Source organism: Silurus aristotelis (genome assembly GCF_946808225.1).
Source record: "Silurus aristotelis genome assembly, chromosome: 3".
NCBI classification, from domain to species: Eukaryota; Metazoa; Chordata; class Actinopteri; order Siluriformes; family Siluridae; genus Silurus; species Silurus aristotelis.
Window position 1 is genome coordinate 26,246,893 of NC_139576.1, and position 21,658 is coordinate 26,268,550.

Here is a 21,658-nt window from a genome sequence, read left to right on the forward strand (position 1 = left end):
AGCACCCCGGTGCAGTGACAGTGTGAGCAGGAAGAGACAGCTGCAGCTGGCTGTGGCCTGGAACCGGGTAGACATTGCAGAGAGCGAGATATTTACTGAAGAAAGTAAATGGAAGGTCAGTTGAATATTTATACCGTAACACTAGTGAATTCATATTTGAATTCTTAATAATTGTATGGTTAGAAATATGGGTTTCTTTCCACTTTGTTTAGCACAAAATCCAATCACACTAGATTTGTTTATTTAAATGTGTTCATTTCAAATTAAATGTTTTTTGTTAAAATAACATTCCATAGATTAATTTAAAACAGATCTGTAATAATCCATACCTAGAACTATAAAGTTATACAAAGTATAACTTCTTCTTCTTTCGGCTTCTCCCATTAGGGGTTGCCACAGCGGATCATCCGTCTCCATACACTCCCGTCCTCTTAATCTGCCTCTTTCAACCCAATTAACATAATGGCAAAATAAAATGAACATACCAAAAATATAGCTCAAAAAAGTAAAAAAGTCTATAATCACCCAATACAACTTCAGGTTACTTACGTAACCCCGGTTCTCTGATAACAGGAGTGAGGTATCTTACTATGGGAATCGCCTCGGGCATGACCAATCCTGGAAGCATCAATCACACCACGTCTGTCGGCTGACAGACCAATCACGACAGTGATGCGGGAGTCCCGCCTCCCTATATACACCGCTGCTGATGGTCCCTGCCTCATTCTCACATATTTCTTCTCCATGCACTGCAAGGAGGGAAGTGTGGTGAGATACCTCACTCCTGTTATCAGAGAACCGGGGTTACATAAGTAACCTAAAGTTCTCTTTCAAACATTCGTTCGGTATATCACTATGGGATACAGACAACTCCCAAATTGCAGATAGGCTGTCTGAAGCAAGTGTCAACCAACTCAGTGATGTGATAAAATTAGATTATCCCTCTCACCGAAGAGAGCGGAAGCGTGAGAGAAATGACAAACATCCGATCCACGATGTTTCATCATCCATTGTCATTCCCTATCATACACACTTATACATACACAAATATATATATACACATATATATACAAATACATCTATATATATATATTACACACTCAGGACGGAATGAGCCAGCGAAGGCTCCGTGACGTCCAGCCTATAAAAACGGACAAAAGTGTGCGGCGAAGCCCAGCATGCTGCTGCACAAATGTCCTGAATCGAAACGCCCTTAAAAAGTGCCCACAAAGTGGCCAAGCCTCGGGTGCTATGAGCCCTCAGTCCTTCTGGAGGTTTAAGACCCACACTATTATAACTCAATATTTCTCAGGCGCTGCCGGGAAATCAGCCCATGAAACAAACAGCTGACTACTCCGTCTCAACCTTTTGTCCTGTCAACATAGTGACATAATGCACGGACAGGGCACAGACAGTGAAGCTGCTCCTCCTCCGCTGAGGAAAAAAGAGGTGGATGAAAAGTCATTAAATCCACCTGTCTGACTCACTCACCTTAGGGATAAATGCCGGATTAGTTTCGAGAGTCACTCGCGAGTAATCCATAGCAAAACGCATACAAGAGTTATGAACTGACAAAGCATGAAGTTCACTAACCCGCTTCGCGGTAGAAAGAGCCAACAACAAAGCAACCTTCAGCGACAGGAGCTTTAAATCAATACTCTCTATCGGCTCAAAAGGAGGCTGAGAGAGTGCGTTTAGGAAAACTGACAGATCCCACAGCGAAATCAGCGGCTTTAAGAACATGCTCAGGCGCCGCGTTCCCTTCATAAACCTGGACACGAGTGGGTGATGACCAATAGTATTACTGTCAATCCCTACGTGGCATGCAGAAACAGCAGCGAGATTAAAACTTAACGGTTGAAAACGTCCTGCCCTTATCCAAAAGTTCTTGCAAAGAACAGTAAAAGGGATAATTTGTGTCTGAGCGCACCATAGTTCAAACACACTCCATTTCTTATCATATGCAGAGCGCGTCGAAGCTGCTCTCGCATTTTGAATCGTCTCAATCACCCTCGGAGGCAAACCAGTGACACTGAGATTCATTCTCTCACGGGCCAGGCCCAGATAGCTACTCTGTCCGGTGCCGGGTAAAAAATCTCTTAGCGCGCTTGGGAGAGGAGATCCCTGTGCAACGGGAGAGGCCAGGGCCTATCGTGCAGGAGTTGGAATATCTCAGTCAGCCACAATTTCCCTGGCCAGTTTGGAGCGATTAGTATTACAGAGTGACCGCCTTCTCTTACTCTATTTTAAAGTCGGCACGATCAAACTCAGTGGAGGAAATGCTCAAAGCAGAACGTTTGGCCATGGGTGGGCTAACGCATCCACACCCATAGGTGCACCGTTTGTCACCAGAGAAAAGAATAGAGGGCAATAAATGTTTTCGTGCGAGGCGAAGAGATCTACGGCAGCCTGGCCGAATCTCTCCCATAACAGGTTCACCACCTGAGGATGGAGAGACCACTCCCCGTACAGGGGATTTCCCCTGGACAAGAGATCCGCCCCCGCATTCATCACTCCCGGCACATTAGTCGCTCGCAGCGACAGAAAGTGCTCCATGCCCCACACCATGAGATCTCGCGCTAGACTGTGAAGTCGAGGAGAGTGCGTTCCGCCCTGATGATTTATGTACGCCACCGTCATCGTGTTGTCTGATCTGACCAATACGTGGTGACTCCGAAGAAACAGCACGAAATGTTTCAAAACTAGAAACACTGTTAACAGCTCCAGAAAGTTTATGTGCGCGTCCCGACGCAAAACGGGCCATTTCCCTTTCGCTACCCTGCCCTCGCACACTGCACCCCAACCCATGAGCGACACATCCGTCGTCACTACTTTTCTCAGGGAAACAGCTTCCAGCAGGGTTCCCTATCCGAGAAAAGCGCGATTTTACCAGTGATGGAGAGTGCGTAAGCACAGTTGTGGGAGAGCGAGTGGGAGTGAGGAAAAAGGACAGCCACAACAGGTCGGTTCACAGGCGTCACCGCCGTTTTAATTCAATGATTTCTTTTGTTCACTGGTGTCTGGTCGCACAGCGCTCAACCGGCACTTCTGGCACACACACATACACACCCACGCCTCCGCTCACTTCTGCTTTTATGCGCCTCCTGATCACTGAAAAAGGGAGCACAGACATCAGGTCTCATTAGCTGCAGGTGAGGCAAATCCCCGCTTACCCGCGTCCTGCCCCGCCCCCCATTCACAAACCGACGCTCGACCACGCCCCCGCTGCCACAACAGTGATGACACTATCACTTTGCAATTGAGGTGGCGCTTGGGACATAAGGGCTGCGCTGTAACCCAGCACTGAAACTCTCTCATTCGCAACAGTCCCAACGGTATAACAGACACTGCCAAAGCCATCAGCCCCAGCAGGCGTAAACAGAGTCTGAATGGAACTTTCTTTCCTCTCTGGAAATTAGAGAGACAGCTGTGAATCGACCTGATGCAATCTTCTTATAGAAAAGCCTGATACAGGTCTGATTTCAGCCTGAGACCCAGATAGATTATTTCCTGTGTGGGCACCAAGTAGCTCTTTGTTTCGTTTATTCTGAAGCCTAAGCCAGTCAGGTGAGTCAAAAGCACACTCGTATCCACCTCCGCTTGCTGCCGTGACGGAGCACAAAGGAGATGATCGTCCAAATATGCTGACACTCTGAGAGCCGCTGCTCTCAGCGGTGACAGTGCAGCTTCGACACATTTGATAAAGATCCGCGGAGCCAGCCTGAACGGAACCGTCAAATATTCGTAGGCTGTGCCCCGATAGACAAAGCGTAGGAATTTCCTGTGTGCCGGATTAATGCTTATGTGAAAATACGTGTCCTTCAGATCCACTGATGGAAACCAGTCTCTGGGACGAATAACACTGTACAAAGCTTTTAATGTGAGCATTTTGAACTTGTACTTTCTGAGGTGTTTGTTGAGGTTCCGTAAATCCAGAATGGGACGGAGACCCCCCCCTTTTTTTTTGAACGACAAAGTACCGGGAGTAAAAACCGAGCTGGCTGTCCTCTCACGGCACTGATCGGATTACCCCTTTGCTCAATAAGGAGGTTATTTCGTCTTCCAAAACCTGAGCTGATTCACCCTCTGCTGTCAACCAAATCACGCCACTGAAAAGCGGTGGTCTCACGGCAAATTGCAGGCGATATCCCCGCTGTATTGTGGATAAAACCCAAGGATGAACTGTGCATGCGCGCCAACTCTCCGTGCGAGCAGAGAGTGGGCCGCTGCGGCTCTCGCTCACCGACGGCACGGTGGCTCCATCTGGCAGCGGAGCCGGGGGTTGCAAATCTGGTTCGAGTTTTATTGTGTGTTCTTTTGTACTTTTTTTACACACGTTTGTGCCCTCGGCCCACTGCCTGGATGCAAAGATCAAATCTTTATTGTTTGGGAACGAACATGGAACTTTCTGCTCTCTCTCTTGTATAACCCAGCGGGTGTAGAGGGGAGAAGTAACTTTTCGGGCACAGGGGGAACTGGTGCCAACACTCCAACCGGAGAAATTTCGTCCGCTGAACATAGTGCCGCCGCCCCTCTTTTGACCCAAAATCAGACCACAGGTTAGGTTGCCTGCCTTTTCTTACCTCCCTGAGGGTCCGCTGGGCGATGCCTAGCCACTGGCGCTGCAAAAGAGGCCTTGCTCCTGGGCTGGGGCTGTTTTTGTTGAGCCTCCACGCGCATTGACTGCTGGGTTGGGGGTTGGCGAAATACGGACGTGCGGGTTGGGGGGGTTATCAGGAGGCTTTCTTGGGAGGCATGCCTCAAACGCTTCACCATCTTTTTTGTGCAGATCGCATTGCTGGCGCATATTCACCACCGCAGCCCCGAAAAGGGCTTTCGGCTCTATCGGGGCATCAAGGAACTACACCTTCTCCCTCTCCGATAAGCCCGTCAAACACAACCACAGGGCTCTTTCACCCACCACAGCGAGGTCCATACCGGGCCGCAGCTCTGGACCGCACATCTCCAAATCCTCCATATTGTGCACTTTCAGTCTAAAGAAACCCTTAACGGGCACTCTATGTGAGAAGGGTTTGTCCCAAAACGACTAATTTCTGTGACACACGCCGGTACAGCAGGAATCAGCTGCTTAACTGGGGAAGTGCGCAATGGCGAACCCTTGACAGGTAAAGAGCGCAGTGCGGGGAGCACTCGGGGTTAGCGAGCACAGTTTGTGCGTGTCGAACTCCTAAGCACACAATGCACAGGGGATGAGAGTCTTTAGCCGAGATCGTAGACCCGCATGCACACGGTCGGGATTGATCTTTCCCCGCCATGCAACTGGATGAGCTCGCAGTCGCCATAACGAAGGTGCAATCACCGGGAAAAAAGAAACAAGATCACGACAATGTGCTTCTCGAAAAAGGGTCTCGAACGATATTTCACTATTCGCTCAATGCGAGGTGAAAAGAAAGATAGAAAATAAAGAAACAGCAGAAGGGAATATCCGCTTTCACAGTGAATATTCTCCTCAAGAAGCAGCCGTGCTCAAAGACGTACCTTAACGGCTTGTCTGTGAACAGTTAAGTGACCACACCCTAGAGGATCTGCTAAGGATAGCGTCCTAAAAGGATCTTCACGGGGAAGAGAACAAGAATGAGGCAGGGACCGTCAGCAGCGGTTTATATAGGGAGGCGGGACTCCCGCATCACTGTCGTGATTGGTCTGTCAGCCGACAGACGTGGTGTGAGTGATGCTTCCAGGATTGGTCATGCCCGAGGCGATTCCCATAGTGAGATACCGAACGAATGTTTGAAAGAGAACCATTATTGTATTGTATTTACTTAAGCTAAAACATTAAGCAAATAAATACAAATGAGTGTATTTTCAATAATGATATCCAACTATTTCATGTGCTCTTCTCCTCAGTCCTGTGATCTGCACCAGGCCATGTTCTCTGCCCTGGTGGGCCATAAGGCTGATTTTGTACGTCTGCTGCTGGAGAATGGGCTATGCATTGTTCAGTTCCTTGAACTAAAAGATACACTGTGTGACCTCTATAAGCATCTTCCTAGCTGTCTGTTTTTGCGCAAACTGGCCAAGCGAGCGCAAGGAAGCCAGAAGATTTCCCTGAGCCATGTGGCTGCTGAAGTGCGGCACATACTGGGCAGCTTTACACAACCACTTTACCCCCTAATGCAGCCGCATCACAAAATAGAGATATCCAGTGATGACAGTGATGACAAAGTTCCTACAGTGAGTATGAATGATGCCATAGAGACTTACATCTCCCACTATCACATTCTTTACTTCAATGCAGTTATTGAAAAAGTTATTATGTAGTAATTACCATGTAATACTGTATTTGAATTATTGAATAATATGCATTACAAAAGATAATGCATGTTTATCTCCACATTTTGGTCAAGAGTAGAGTAAGTGCAAGTGTTTGAATGCTTTAACATAAACATGATCAAGCTAAAAAAATCTGTGACATTTGATCGAACAAATCACTTTTTTTTTTGGCTTTACAGACCACAGACCAAAGCCAAGTTCGAGCGCTAGAGACAGTCCATGATGCAGGCAGAGATCTGTTCCTTTGGTGTGTGCTGCATAATCAGAAAGACCTGGCAGAGATCATCTGGGAACAGGTTCAAATATGTTACCTCTTAGAATAACATAAATCTAAGGTTGGGTTGTTCTTTCTGGGAAAATAGCTATAGAAGCCTAATTAACACTGAATTATTATAGTAATAGCTATTAAGTAAAATAAACAGTCCATAATGATAAAAAGTTAAATTACAGCTCTAGTGAAAAGATTCAGATTTCAAAAGGGTCCTGTAATTGTTGCCAAATTTGTTGAAACTATGGTCATGGACATTATTTACTATTTCAAGTTTGGTGATGACAAGGCAAGTATTCTTCCTGACCGCATTTTAACATTTAGAATATTCTAAACAGTGAATTAGTGGTGGACGAGGTACAAAAAACAATTAGGTTAAGTTACATAAGGTAAAATATCACTCCAGTAAAAGTGCTCCCTTTGAACCTGCATTCGAGTAAAAGTACAAAAGAATTCGCCTTTACTATGTACTATGACTTAATGTGGCTATAATGTCCTATTATCATTTTTGTCACATAATCAACTCAGTTTATGTGAAAAGACCGTAATTTTACTCTTAGCACACCAATCTATTAATAGAATGATATTAATGAGTCAAACACTGATTGAATTCTATAAAAATTATCCTAAGCCTAAAACCTTTTTTTAACTACTTAAAAAAAATCACCAAATAAGGCCACAGATGTTGTGGCAAGTTAGATTCAGGAGTTTTGTCCATCATTTATTATTTTTAAAAATGTTCTGCTTGTTGTTGAACTGACTGAACTGTATTGTCATGCTAAGTAGATCAGTAGATCAGTAGATCAGCATTTAAACAAGTTCAAAACAGAACGCATGCTCTATGCTGATATGCTGATTTATCAAGACTGATTTTGCAAAGTGTAGTTGAGTAAATAGTTTACAAAGATTACAAATATATTTAACTTTGAAATGTAGTGAAGTTAAAGTAATAGTCTCCCCATGTGGAAACACTTCAGTAAAGTACAGATACGCAAAACAGCTACAGCTACAGAAACTAATACAGTAACAGTATGCACCATAACAGTGAATGTCCCTCCTTTGCCTTCTCTTTACTAACATTTGTAAATACTTGACTAGATGTACAAAACAACCCCAAATCCAAAATAGTTGGGACACAGTGTAAAATGTTAATCAAAACATAATGCAGTGATTTGCAAATCTCATAAACTAATATTTTATTCACAGTAGAACAAAGAAAACATATAAAATGCTTAAACTAAGGAAATATACCGTTTTAAGGAAAAAATAAGGTCATTTTGAATTTGTTGTTGCAACATTTTTAAATAGTAGACTCTGTTGCAACAACAAATTCAAAATGACCTTTTATTTTTTTTACTTTAAATTTTTACTTAGTAGAGACAGGGTGTTTAAAGTCACAAGAGTATTATTAGAATTACACAGTTGGACAAATATTTCGCAACTAAATAGGTTGGCACTACATTCAAAAAAATAATGATCCTGTCATTTGAACCACTGCATGGGCTTGTTAATACCTATAGAAATCATTGTTTGTAAACACAGTTTCCATGTCATTGACAAATGTAGGTCAAATCTATATCATGCAAAGCAGAATGCATGTATAAACATGATCCAGAAATGCTGCCGCAAAACGTCTTTTTTCAGGGAAGGCCTTACATACTTGAGAGACGATGCTAACTGCATTACAATAGCATGAGGTAGTGGTAGAGGATTGCTGAATTGCCTGCCTGCAGTCTTTTACCATTTAAAATCTTTTGGTACCTCATAAAATGAAAAACACAACAAAGAACACCCAGAACTGTTGAGCAGCTAAAATGCTGTATCAGACACATACCTTTTCCAAATCTTTAGCAACTAGTCTCCTTAGTTCCCAGATGTATACAGACAGAAGACATGATGCTGCACAGTGGTACACATTGTCCCTGTTCCAATATTATTTGACACCTGTTGCAGCCATCAAATTTAAAATAATGTTATTTTATCCTTAAATTGGTACACGTATTCTTATTTAAAACTTTCAATGTTTTTTGTTTTATTGTGAATACAAAATGGATTTATGACATTTGCTAATTATTGCATTGTGTTTTTATTTACATTTTGCACAGTTTTTTGGATTTGGGGTTGTAGAGCTTGTTGACCAGCAAGAAAGCATACTGAATACCTATAGACTTAAGCACACACAAAGACACCAATCAGTTTAAAAAGTGTTATATACAACTAAAGAGTTTGTGTGTGCATGTCTGTCTACAGTGCAATGATTGCATTGCTGCTGCTCTGGCTGCCAGTAAAATTTTGAAGAAGCTTACCCAGGAGGGAGGAGATAATGGAGAAGACGCTGGATCAATGAGAGAACATGCAAATTACTATGAGAAACAAGCCATCGGTATAGTGAAATATACACACATCAGATTTTTCTTCATCAGATTCACTTCAATAATTACTTGCCATTAAAATTGAGACAAAATAATAAATACAACTAACATAGTCACAATATACACTATATATATTATATATACTATAAACGAATATATACGTATATATACTATAAACGAATATATACGTATATATACTATAAACGAAAACAGATACCATAAAATAAAAGTGGCCTGTTTTCTATTTACTTACTTATAATAAACAAGATTAGATATTGTACTGCAGTCATCACCTAGAGCAGTGGTCCCCAACCTTTTTTACGCCACGGACCGGATTAATGTCGGACAATATTTTCACGGGGCGGTTTAATGTCAGACAACCGTCTTTAAGGTGTGCTGGATAAATACAACAAAAAAATAATATGACCAGCATTAAAAACTGCCATTTTCTAAATATAATAATAAACATGAAAGTCAACTGTGTTGTTTTTTGTTAATTGAGCTAGCTTGGGGGTTTCAATTGAGCAGTAATATATTAAGTGTTACCGGCCGGAGCAGCCCTTTTTAAAAGGTAGCCGATGTAGGTAAAACATGTGACCGAGGGAAGCATCTTGACATGCATCAAGAGTGAGTCATAGACAGATGTGGCGGAGAGAATCCAGTAATTTTCCAAAATAAAACATTGTTCAGAGACAGATAATAAATAAAACTAAAATATGTAAGTTATGTATACTTATTGTGTGGCCCGGTAACAATTGACCCACGGACCGGTGCCTGTCTGCGGCCTGGGGGTTGAGGACCACTGACCTAAAGGACCTTAAGTCTCATTAAAGCCACTGTTATGACCACTTATTTATAGTTTTGGGCCATCATAAGATATAACTGATTTGATCTACAAACTTACCTACAGATAGTTAAGTGAGCATTGTTTAAAATTGCTCACTCTAACCAGACACTTATTGATTACACAGATATGGCATTACATTACATAAAGGCTTAGCTGTTACAAATAAAACAATGAAGATTTTAGAAATTAACATAACCTATATATACATGTCACACTTTCGAAAATGTCTGTTTTGCACTGGTCAGGAATTGATCTCTATTGAATCAGCATACAATCCCTCGGAGCTTATAATTTTTTCGAACAAATACTCAAGACCCCAATAAGTGTTTCCAAGTGTTTTTGGAAAGAGGTACAGAAGCATTTAGGCACACACACACACACACACACACACACACACACACACACACACATACACATACACACACACACACACACACACACACACACACACACACCCACACACGTGTGTGTGTGTGTGTGTGTGTGTGTGTGTGTGTGTGTGTGTGTGTGTGTATGTGTATGTGTGTGTTGTCCGTATAAAAATAACAAAATAATTACTGTACGTGTAAACATAGGGTTTGATGTAAACATCAGCTTTTTTTATCGTCTTTTTTTTAACATCAGATTTTTTTAACGGCTTAAGCTTCTGTTTGTTCATGAAACGCTCTGGGTGTGGCATTTTCTTCGCCCCCCACACTACCCACCAAGAACCTGCGCACTACCTCGGCGCTGGTGGGGAAGGCTGGTGGGGAAGGTGGGCACAGCCCCAACCTCAACCCAGCACTTCCTACTGACAAGTGCAGAGACAGAGTGTCACGACACGCTCTTCCCCTGTGCAGGGACTGTCCCCTCATGGGGCTTTGGCCCAGTCTGAGGACTGTCATCTCCAGAAAGAGGGCTACAGCCAAAAAGCACTATGGGGAATGACCAGAGGGCATGTAGCACCACTCTACTCGGTGCCCATTTACCCCCGGCCCACTCGGGGACCTGGCTCTAAACACCGGAGGTCAGTCTTGAGAGAACGAAACCCCTAAGAGAGGGGTTCATTTTCCCATATTCCCATTTTGCAGAAATCAATTTACTGATCTTAAGTAGAACCGTCCATCTGGTAGATGGCTTATGATTTAGGAGAAACATATTCATAGTTGTCTTTTTAATATCCTGGAAGATTGTGGTGGTTTTAATTCATTTTTACAAGGAGCCACATGAGAAACCTGAATTGTGTCAGAGGGCCACACCAACAATAACTTGAACTTTATTCTGCTAAACTTTCTTCCATTGTTAAATGCACTAAATTATATATTTTGAATAGCTGGTACTGATAATCGGAAAAATAAAACTATTCTGTAAATATTTATATTAGGCAGTGTGAAATTGTGATGTAAAGGGTTAAATAAGAAAACAAAAACAATTATAAGAGTCCAATAAGCATTCCTTAATAAACTCTCCGTCAGATAACGCTTTACTTTTTCTGTTGATTTTGTGAGAAATGACATAACTTGTCCTGACGGCTGCACCTCTGGGGGTGTGAAGTTTCGTAAAAGGTCCTTTTGGGTTTGCAGTTTTGCTAGCAACGCATCAGACTCCCGCATTTCATTAGACAGATTTCTGTATTTATCCTCTTGCTTGGTCGTGTAGTGGCGATTAAAATTATTATCCTTTAACACAGTGACCTGTGTACCACAGATTAACACACGGCTTTACCTTTAATTTCTGTATAGAAACACTTGGCTGTCCATGTCTTGTTGAAAACTCGCCATTCGTTTCTTTTCTTAGCATGAGTCGACATCTTGAGGTTAACCTGGCTAGCGTCACTTGTCGCTATTCACCTTCACTCACAGCTCACTTTTTCAGTGAATTTTTGGTGCATCCCTATAATTTATGATTGGCCTCATGTGGACAGGGACGTACAAAGGGCCAGATGTGGCCCGCGGGCTGTAGTTTGCCCAGGTCTGGCTTATAGTCTCTGATAGTCTTGTTTGTGTCAAGGGCCCTCTCTATTGATTGCTTGCAAACTCTGTAGTGTCCTCTTGAACTACAATTTCAAACTTCAGCCATTCTGCAAAATCCTTAAGTGGAGGGATGGACAAAATGCAGATGGGCAAACTTCCGGAAACCAGATCTCAGGTCAGCTGTCAGGTCTTGTTCAAAGGGAAGTAACCAGCATGGCATGCAGAATTGCCAGGCAGGGTCATTAGGGTCCCAGTATAGAGGATTTAAGGGGTCCTTTCTGTGAGCGTAATACACCTCTAATCTATTACCTCCTTGTGGCATATAATAAAAGGAAAATTTTATTCATTATATCATATGCTGTAGTTTGTCGCTGTGGAGATCTTTGCGACTTGTCTTTGGCCTGTTGCTCTCGTTGATATTTGAGACGTGGAGCTGGTACAGATCAAAATGTTGTTTTGAAGGACTAAACCCATAGCAGGAGGTGTGGTGCTAGTTCAGGATGACTGGTACTATACTGCTTTGGAGGGGTGGCAGGAGAACTGACCTCCAGCCTGTTGCTGAGGGTTGGGTCGGGAGGGTCATCTTCCTCCTGACTAGCACACTTAGCTCATATTTTGACTGATGTGGCATTTATTCCTTTGGTAAGTCCCGCTCGAAAGCGCATGAATAAATGGTTGGGTATCTAATTTGCCATTTATAACAATTTGGCTGACTCAAAATGTTGACCCACCAGAGGCTGTCCAGAGACAAAACAAAGACATACTTGCCTTCAGGGAATAAAACATTTATTTTCAGCGCTTTCTTTTATCCTTTTACAAAAGAATTGTCAGATGGTGCAGTTTTGCATTCCTTGTCTATTGGGTGCTGATTGGCTCACGCAGGGTGAGCTGTGCATGTGTGCCTCAATGTCAGATCTCAAGAGTTTTAATAGACAACTTGAGCCTTTTTTTAATCCCCCACTTTTACTCAGAGTAAATATTAAATAAGTTACTTATTATTTTTACTCAAATAAACTAACAGACAAGTAATTTTACTTGTATGTATGTAAAATTTAATCTTAGTAATTGTACATTTACTTTAGTAGAATATTCTTGAGTACTCTTCCCACCTCTGTCTCAAACTCACTGAAATGTAATCTGTTCTCATCTCAGGGGTGTTCAATGAATGCTATCGCTATGACCAGCAGAGAGCACAGAAGTTGCTGACCCGTGTCTCTCCATCATGGGGTAGAACAACCAGTCTATGCCTTGCTCTCGAAGCCCAAGACAAAATCTTCATAGCTCACTCAGGGGTCCAGGTAAACAGTGTGGCTTAAAAATCTAAACAAAAATATTTATTTATTTATTTTTATATATATATTTATATATATATATATATATATATATATATATATATATATATATATATATATATATATATATATATATATATATATATATATATATATACAGTGAGGAAAATAAGTATTTGAACACCCTGCTATTTTGCAAGTTCTCCCACTTAGAAATCATGGAGGGGTCTGAAATTGTCATCGTAGGTGCATGTCCACTGTGAGAGACATAATCTAAAAAAAAAAAATCCAGAAATCACAATGTATGATTTTTTAACTATTTATTTGTATGATACAGCTGCAAATAAGTATTTGAACACCTGAGAAAGTCAATGTTAATATTTGGTACAGTAGCCTTTGTTTGCAATTACAGAGGTCAAACGTTTCCAGTAGTTTTTCACCAGGTTTGCACACACTGCAGGAGGGATTTTGGCCCACTCCTCCACACAGATCTTTTCTAGATCAGTCAGGATTCTGGCCTGTCGCTGAGAAACACGGAGTTTGAGCTCCCTCCAAAGATTCTCTATTGGGTTTAGGTCTGGAGACTGGCTGGGCCACGCCAGAACCTTGATATGCTTCATACAGAGTAACTCCTTGGTTATCCTGGCTGTGTGCTTCATTGTCTTGTTGGAAGACCCAGCCTCGACCCATCTTCAATGCTCTAGCTTAGGGAAGGAGGTTGTTCCCCCAAAATCTCGCAATACATGGCTCCGGTCATCCTCTCCTTAATACAGTGCAGTCGCCCTGTCCCATGTGCAGAAAAACACCCCCAAAGCATGATGCTAACACCCCCATGCTTCACAGTAGGGATGGTGTTCTTGGGATGGTACTCATCATTCTTCTTCCTCCAAACACGTTTAGTGGAATTATGACCCAAAAGTTCTATTTTGGTCTCATCTGACCACATGACTTTCTCCCATGACTCCTCTGGATCATCCAAATGGTCATTGGCAAACTTAAGACGTGCCTGGACATGTGCTGGTTTAAGCAGGGGAACCTTCCGTGCCATGCATGATTTCAAACCATGACGTCTTAGTGTATTACCAACAGTAACCTTGGAAACGGTGGTCCCAGCTCTTTTCAGGTCATTGACCAGCTCCTCCCGTGTAGTTCTGGGCTGATTTCTCACCTTCCTTAAGATCATTGAGACCCCACGCGGTGAGATCTTGCATGGAGCCCCAGTCCGAGGGAGATTGACAGTTATGTTTAGCTTCTTCCATTTTCTAATGATTGCTCCAACAGTGGACTTTTTTTCACCAAGCTGCTTGGCAATTTCCCCGTAGCCCTTTCCAGCCTTGTGGAGGTGTACAATTTTGTCTCTAGTGTCTTTGGACAGCTCTTTGGTCTTGGCCATGTTAGTAGTTGGATTCTTACTGATTGTATGGGGTGGACAGGTGTCTTTATGCAGCTAACAACCTCAAACAGGTGCATCTAATTTAGGATAATAAATGTAGTGGAGGTGGACATTTTAAAGGCAGACTAACAGGTCTTTAAGGGGCAGAATTCTAGCTGATAGACAGGTGTTCAAATACTTATTTGAAGCTGTATCATGCAAATAAATAGTTTAAAAATCATATATTGTGATTTCTGAATTATGTTTTTTTAGATTATGTCTCTCACAGTGGACATGCACCTACGATGACAATTTCAGACCCCTCCATGATTTCTAAGTGGGAGAACTTGCAAAATAGCAGGGTGTTCAAATACTTATTTTCCTTACTGTATATATATATATATATATATATATATATATATAATACTGTATATAAAAACATTATAATTAGATATAATGTGTTTAAATTAATCCTGTTTTCTCAGGCTTTGTTAACCCAGATCTGGTATGGAGAGTTAGGAGTGGAAAATCCACATTGGAAGCTGCTGCTCTGCATGTTTTTCTTTCCTCTGATTTACACCGGATTTCTGGTCTATAGGTAACAGAAGATTATTTGACAAAAACCTGTATACCAATGTATCCTGGTCTTGTTCCTGTCTTGCAATGTTTCTTATAAAATTAGGGTGACATTTTCTTATTCATAAGAACCTTGTGTTTGTACATGAAAGGCTAGGAAGGAAAGTCAGGCACTGGAATAATGGATATTATCAGGCCACCTATATTATAATTACAGTATATAAATGTAAAGATGTGTGTCTATTTGTCCCTTTAAGGCGTGATGAGGACATCCGCAAGGAAGCAGAGAGGACAGAAGAGGAGAAGCTGGTTATGGATTCAGTGAATGGGACGCCGTTTAATGGCAAGAACAAACCTAGCTTCCGGTAACATAATGTCTTTTGTCTTAGATTATGTCTTGGTCTTTAAGTAGTTTAACAATATTGTTAAACCATTATTGTAAAAATAGCTAGCAACAAAAGTGAGTACACCCTGTACTGTAAGTAAGTACATCCTGTAAGCAGCAAGTGATAACAGCTGTATGTCGTTTAACCATGCAAAGACACATGTCCTTTACATCATGTTTGTTTTTGTCTGTTCGAAAGAAATTTGTATCTTGTATTAGAGCAGTTAAAATTTGGTACAATTCGCTCATACTGACCCTTGTATGTTCAACAAGGCACCTCATGGCAAATAACTCTCTGTGGATTTGAGAATTAGAATTGTTACTCTCCACAAAGATGGCCTATGCTATAAGAAGATTTATAACACCCTGAAACAGTACAATTACAGATACATTACAGTAGCCAGGGCCATACAGAGGTTTGCAAGACGGATTCCACTCGGAACAGGCTTCGCAAGGGTCACTCAAAGAAGTTGAGTCCTTGTGCTGTGCATTAGGTGCATTAGCTAGCTTCGGAAAATAGATGCATGAGTGCTGCCAGCATTTCTTTAAAGGCAGCAAAAACAAAATGTCCGCTTGTCAGTGCTCAGACCATATGCCACAAACTGTAACAAGTCGGTTCACATGGCCATCTTCCCAGAAGGAAGCCTCTTTTGAAGCTGAAGATGGTGTTTGGCATGTGTGGTGACACCCTGGTGAGGAACACAAAGTGTCTTGCCTACAGTCAAGCATGGTGGTGGTAGCATCATGTTCTGGGGCTGCGTGAGTGCTGCTGGTGCTGGTGTAGGGTGTGCTGCGTGTTAGTCTTCCTCGTGCTGTTGTAAAAGATTACTAAAATTGATTGCAATTTGTCACATGAAACAAATTTTTAACCTCTAATCTAACTTCAATTTCTACTAAAGATTTAACTTAAATCAATGATCACCTTATTGGTTGTTCTTTAATTTTCATAGATAATTCTAAGCATTCCGTTTATTTAATTAATCATATATTATGGACCCAGAATCGCTTAGAGCCTTGTGCTTGGCTAACTATACCTGCTCATGGATGCAAATTGGCCAGTCCAAATCTTAGTCAGAGTATAAAACGGTAAGCTAATATTCTTTAAGTAGGCTGCTCAATGCTTGCTCATGCATAAAGAATAAATGATTTAGTCACTTTGTCATAACTTGCTAAGTCAGTAAGAGCCACTACACATGCTAAAGGACACAAACTCGCCAGTCTGAATCTTAGTCAGAGGATAAATCAGAAAGTCCCAGATATTGTGCTCTATGCTCCATCCGTTCATAAACCTTCTGTATGTGCTATCCTGGTCATAGATTTGTGGTAACACTACGCTGCATAATCAACTAGATATAAATGATTTCCTGAAATTTCAGAGTTAATCAAGAATTTTACATTTATTTGCCAGGCAATAATCAATAAACAAATGTCAAGTTTACAGAAGATTTGTTAAAGAGTCACTGTACCTGGAAATAAAGACACACAGAGACTGTGTAGGAAGTGACAACAGAATGCTTCCCTGAGTGTTTCACCAAATTTTCTCAAATACCCATACTGTCAGGAATCCACCTGCCACGCCTTCTTTGGTGGCTGTCATGCTGCCGCTTTCTCTGAAGCTCCCAGCTTCATCACACACACCTGAGGCTTATTAACCACGCAGCCCTTTATAAACCCTTCACTTTCATTCGTCACTTGTCTCAACGGACCTTTAAAAACATGATCAGGTTATCACCGTGGTCTCCGCGTGACCTGATCGGTAAGACCTACCGGGACAAGGGGAGGTTTCACTCTGCCACGATGAAGGGGCAATCGAGCTCCGCTTCGGATTACACCCGGAAGCTCGCTGCGGCTCCTCGCGATTCTTTCGCGCTGGCGCTGGAACAAGCAAGCGCTTGCGAGTGCTCCGCTCCAGAGTTTTGACGAGTGCTTCCGCTCCATCTCAGAGTGTCTACGGGCAGGCCGCTGAACCCCAGAGTTTCCACGAGCGCTCTGCTGCGCTCCAGAGTTTCCACGAGTGCTCTGCTCCGCTCCAGGGTTTCCATGAGTGTTTCGATCTGCTCCAAAGTTTCCACAAGTGCGCCACCCTGTTTCGGGGTTCCTGTGGCCGTGCCGCTCCATCTCAGAGCGTCTACGAGCGCGCCGCTCCGTCTCAGAGCGTCTACGAGCGCGCCGCTCCATCTCAGAGTGTCTACGGGCACGCCGCTCCGCCCCAGTTACCACAAGCGCGCCACCCTGTTCCGGGTTTCCTGTGGACGCGCTGCCCCAGAGTTTTACGAGCATGCGAAGAGGATGTCGTACTGCCGCCTGGTTGCGACAGGTACATCGTACCACCGCCAGGCCTGGGAGCTCTCCTGAAGGCGACATCTTGCCTCTGAGCTCGCCCGATGGCAACGTCTCGCCTCTGAGCTCCTCCGATGGCGACGTCTCGCCTCTAAGCTCCTCCGATGGCGACATTTTTTCTCTGAGCTTCTACGATGGTGACGTCTCGCTTCTGAGCTCCTCAGAAGGTTATATCTCGCCCAAAAGCTCCTCAGAAGGTGACATCACGCCTATGAGCCCCGCAGAGGGTGTTGCTCAGTCTCTGGACACCACCAAGGATGTTTCCCGGTCTCCACTGAAAGCATCACTTCGTCTCTGAAGTCCATTGAGGGCGTTGTTCTGCTCCTGATTACCGCAGAAAGCATTGCTTGGCCAAGCGTTGTTTGGTCTCCAAAATCTGCTGCGGCCGTAGCTCCGCTCCTGACCCCCGTGGTGGGCACCCCTGGTTCCAGATCTATACTAAGGGCGTCGCTCCGTTCCGGGTCTCCATGGTGGACATCACTCTGCTCCAGTTCTTTGTGGTGGGCGTCTCTCCGCTCCAGACCTCCACAGTGGGCGTCACTCCACCTCTGATCACCGGAGAGGATGTCGCTTAGCCTCTGGATTTCGCTGGGGGCGCAGCTTGGTCCCTGTCCTCCGCTAAAGGTGTCTCTCCGCCTCCGGTCTCTGCTGAAGGCATCTCTCCGTCTCTGGTCTCCGCTAAAGGCCAAGGACCTCATGCCGATCCAGGTTTCCATGGTAGACGTAACTCCGCCCCGGGCCTTTGTGGGGGATGTCACTCTGCTCCTGACCTCCGTGGTGGGCACCCCTCCACTCCAGACCTCCACCGAGAAAATCGCTCAGTCTCCGGTCTCTGCCGAGGGCGTCGCTCTGTTCCAGGTCTCCAGGGTAGACATCACTCTGCACCAGACCTTCGTGATGGATGTCGTTCTGCTCCAGTCCTCTGTGGTGGGCGTCGCTCCACTTTAGACCTCCGCAGTTGGCATCGCGCCGCCCCTGTTTTTTGCCAGCAGCGTCTCTCCGCCTCCAGTCTCCGCTGAGGGCTTCGCCCTGCCGCTTGTCTTCACCGAGGACGTCGCTCAGCCTTTGGTCTCCGCCCAGGACTGTGCTCCGTTCCTGGCCTCCGTGATGGACTGCGCTCTATTCCGGACCTCCGCTGAGGGCGTTGTTCTGTCCCAGGTCTCCAGAGTAGGCATCGTTTGGTTCCGGCTCTCCACCGGGGATTTCATTATGTAGGAGTGAAGAATAAAGGAGAATTTATGGCTGTATGTTAAGGTATTTTTAGAGGATAGTAAATCTGTACTGCTTTACAAGCTGCACATTGGCTACTCTAAAATATCTACAAGTTTAATTTCTACAGTATTGTCCCTTGAGAAGATATACTAAAATGGTTGCTGAAATGTAAGGAGTGTACTTACTTTTGTGAAATACTGTAGAGGCATATAATTTATATATGTACGGTATGTTTTTATACATTAATTAGCAACATAATGGAAAAACATTTTATTATTTGCCTAAAAATGCATATTTCTGTTATTTTAAGAAAAGATTGTTATTCTTTCTCCAACTCGTAGCCAGGCTGACACGAACTTTGTGCATTCACTAAACTGCTGGATGAGATTACTGGGTCTGTACACCTGCCCTCAGGTGAAGTTCTACTGGAACATCCTGTCTTATTTTGGATTCCTGTTCCTCTTCGCTCTGGTGTTGATAACAGACTTTCAGCCAATGCCATCTTGGAAGGAATTGTTCTTGTATGTCTGGTTTGCTTCGCTCATGCTTGAGGAGGTCAGACAGGTAAGAAGGACACAGTGCTTTTAATCAAATAATGAATGTTTGTTCAACATTCATAATATTACTTTATTAAATCCCAGCAGAATGTCAAATATATGATTATATTATATGCCTATAAGATTATATCTGCCTTTCTTCCACGTAGAAACTAATAATACTGAAAAACGTGAAATCTTTAGATAACTTTAAACTATCTATGTAGAACTGAAAGATATACAAATCAAACAACCAGAGATCAGTGTAAGCATTATTATACACAACAAATTGTATGTTGTTCGATATTTATATCAAAAGACCTCTGCTTATACCATCTTCCAATGGTATACAGTGCGATGGGTTGAAGAGCATTTTTCTATCTGAGTAGCATTTACATTTACGGCATTTGGCAGACACCCTTATCCAGAGAGATGAACAAAAGTGCTTCGAAGTCCCTATAATTGAGTAAATTATTGCAAGTAAAATAAGGTACCAGTAGCCATGGCAAGTAGTTTGGGCATATTCTATGCATTGCAATTGAGTGGAATCTTTGCTATTGTCTATTATCTGCCTTTGGGTGTTCCCAGTATGTACAGCCACCAGAATAAAGAAACTACTGGTTGGACTAATGAATGCACACTTAAGTATTTATGGAGATGTCAGGCAATCTTTGACAGTCTCTGACAATTCTGCTCCTCAGAACACAACATGAACTGCAAATATGGCCGCCAGGGACCACACATCCCAATAACCTCACTATAATCACTATCACTAATCTTCCTTTGTTCTGCCCTTTTCATGTGGTTTGTAACTTGCATGAACTTTGCCTGTCCCTGGATTATGACTTTGTTTACTGTTTGGAGTAGTGTGCCTCTTTTATACTCAGTAACCACGCATCTTCATCTATCTTGACTAACATGTTCTCATGTCTCCTTCTCCTTAGATTTTCTATGATTTTAATGGATTTACTCTTTGGAAGAAAGTGAATATGTATATTAAAGACTCATGGAACATTTTGGACATGTTGTCGATATTGCTCTTCGTCACTGCCTTGGCTTGCAGGTTAGCTTCTTAAGCACTAAAGTAAAATTTTTTTTCCCGAAGTGTTCATATCAGCTCATAGCCTTAAGCGGATTTGATACTTAATAAGACCCTTTGTTTTTTTACCAGGCTTCAGGCTTCAAGTACAGTGTTCTATGTGGGAAAAATCATCCTCTGTATCGACTTCATCATCTTCAGTTTGCGCCTGATGGCTATCTTCACTATCAGCAAGACCTTAGGACCCAAGATAATCATAGTCAGGAGAATGGTAAGAATAACAGAACACACTAAATGAATAATTCCACAGCAGAAACCCAGAATGCAACCCGGATGCAACCCGGATGCAAAAGTTTGCTCGTCCGATTTTCATATAAAAGGAGTTAATAACTGATGTACTTTTAAAATAAAAAAAAAATTTATGGACACATACATGGTGAGATGTTTAATGTATTTGTTCTTAATTTTTTTCCTCTCTTCTCTCTGTAGATAATGGATATGATCTTCTTCTTGTTCCTGCTTAGTATTTGGGTGGTCGCATATGGAGTGGCCACGCAGGCCATCCTGGTTGAAAATGAGGATCGAATTAACTGGATTATACGTGGTGCTGTCTATGAGCCCTACCTCATCATATTTGGAAACATGCCTGATAATGTGGACAGTAAGTAAAAAAGTTACAAATTCTATTCCAACAGAGTTATTACTAAAGCAATTAGGATTTTTTTTTTTTTTAGGAAATTAGGATCAATTTCAAAGATTCTCCTTTCTCACTTATGTAGCCCTCTCACTGATTCACTGGCTCAAACTATGTCTAGGGGAATTTTACACGTGAGAGGCACATCTAAATTTGCTTGGTGTAATTTTTTTACTACCAAAGTAACTCCAAAATACTGTTATTAACCTCGGGCTGCAGACTTTGGTGTTTCTTTTAGACATTCTCTTCTATCACTCAGAAATAACTTGAGAATATATTGTTTGAACAAACATTTATTAACAGAAACAAATGTAAAGAAGACAAAATAAAAGAAAACCCCACAAAAGAAATAGTACCCAGCTGGGATTTAAGTCTCTGGTTGGCGCGCTACGTTGGAGCTCATGTGAAAGTGTGTGCAGTTGCTAGTACTCACGAAATCCAATGGAACAGTGAAACTTGTACACGAAGCACACACGTCG

General features: G+C 42.7%; 1 protein-coding gene across 1 annotated transcript in view; it reads left to right on the forward strand.

The window, feature by feature from the left end:
• The window catches only part of trpm2 (transient receptor potential cation channel, subfamily M, member 2), a 51,351-nt gene that overhangs the window by 14,636 nt on the left and 15,057 nt on the right, over window positions 1–21,658 (forward strand). The window contains exons 12-22 of the mRNA XM_083537487.1: window positions 3–115; window positions 5,869–6,195; window positions 6,474–6,590; window positions 8,813–8,945; window positions 12,886–13,031; window positions 14,883–14,995; window positions 15,231–15,338; window positions 19,252–19,474; window positions 20,391–20,509; window positions 20,618–20,756; window positions 20,975–21,146. Of these exons, the coding sequence (XP_083393613.1) occupies window positions 3–115; window positions 5,869–6,195; window positions 6,474–6,590; window positions 8,813–8,945; window positions 12,886–13,031; window positions 14,883–14,995; window positions 15,231–15,338; window positions 19,252–19,474; window positions 20,391–20,509; window positions 20,618–20,756; window positions 20,975–21,146 (1,710 nt within the window). The remainder of the gene's footprint in view (window positions 1–2; window positions 116–5,868; window positions 6,196–6,473; window positions 6,591–8,812; window positions 8,946–12,885; window positions 13,032–14,882; window positions 14,996–15,230; window positions 15,339–19,251; window positions 19,475–20,390; window positions 20,510–20,617; window positions 20,757–20,974; window positions 21,147–21,658) is intronic.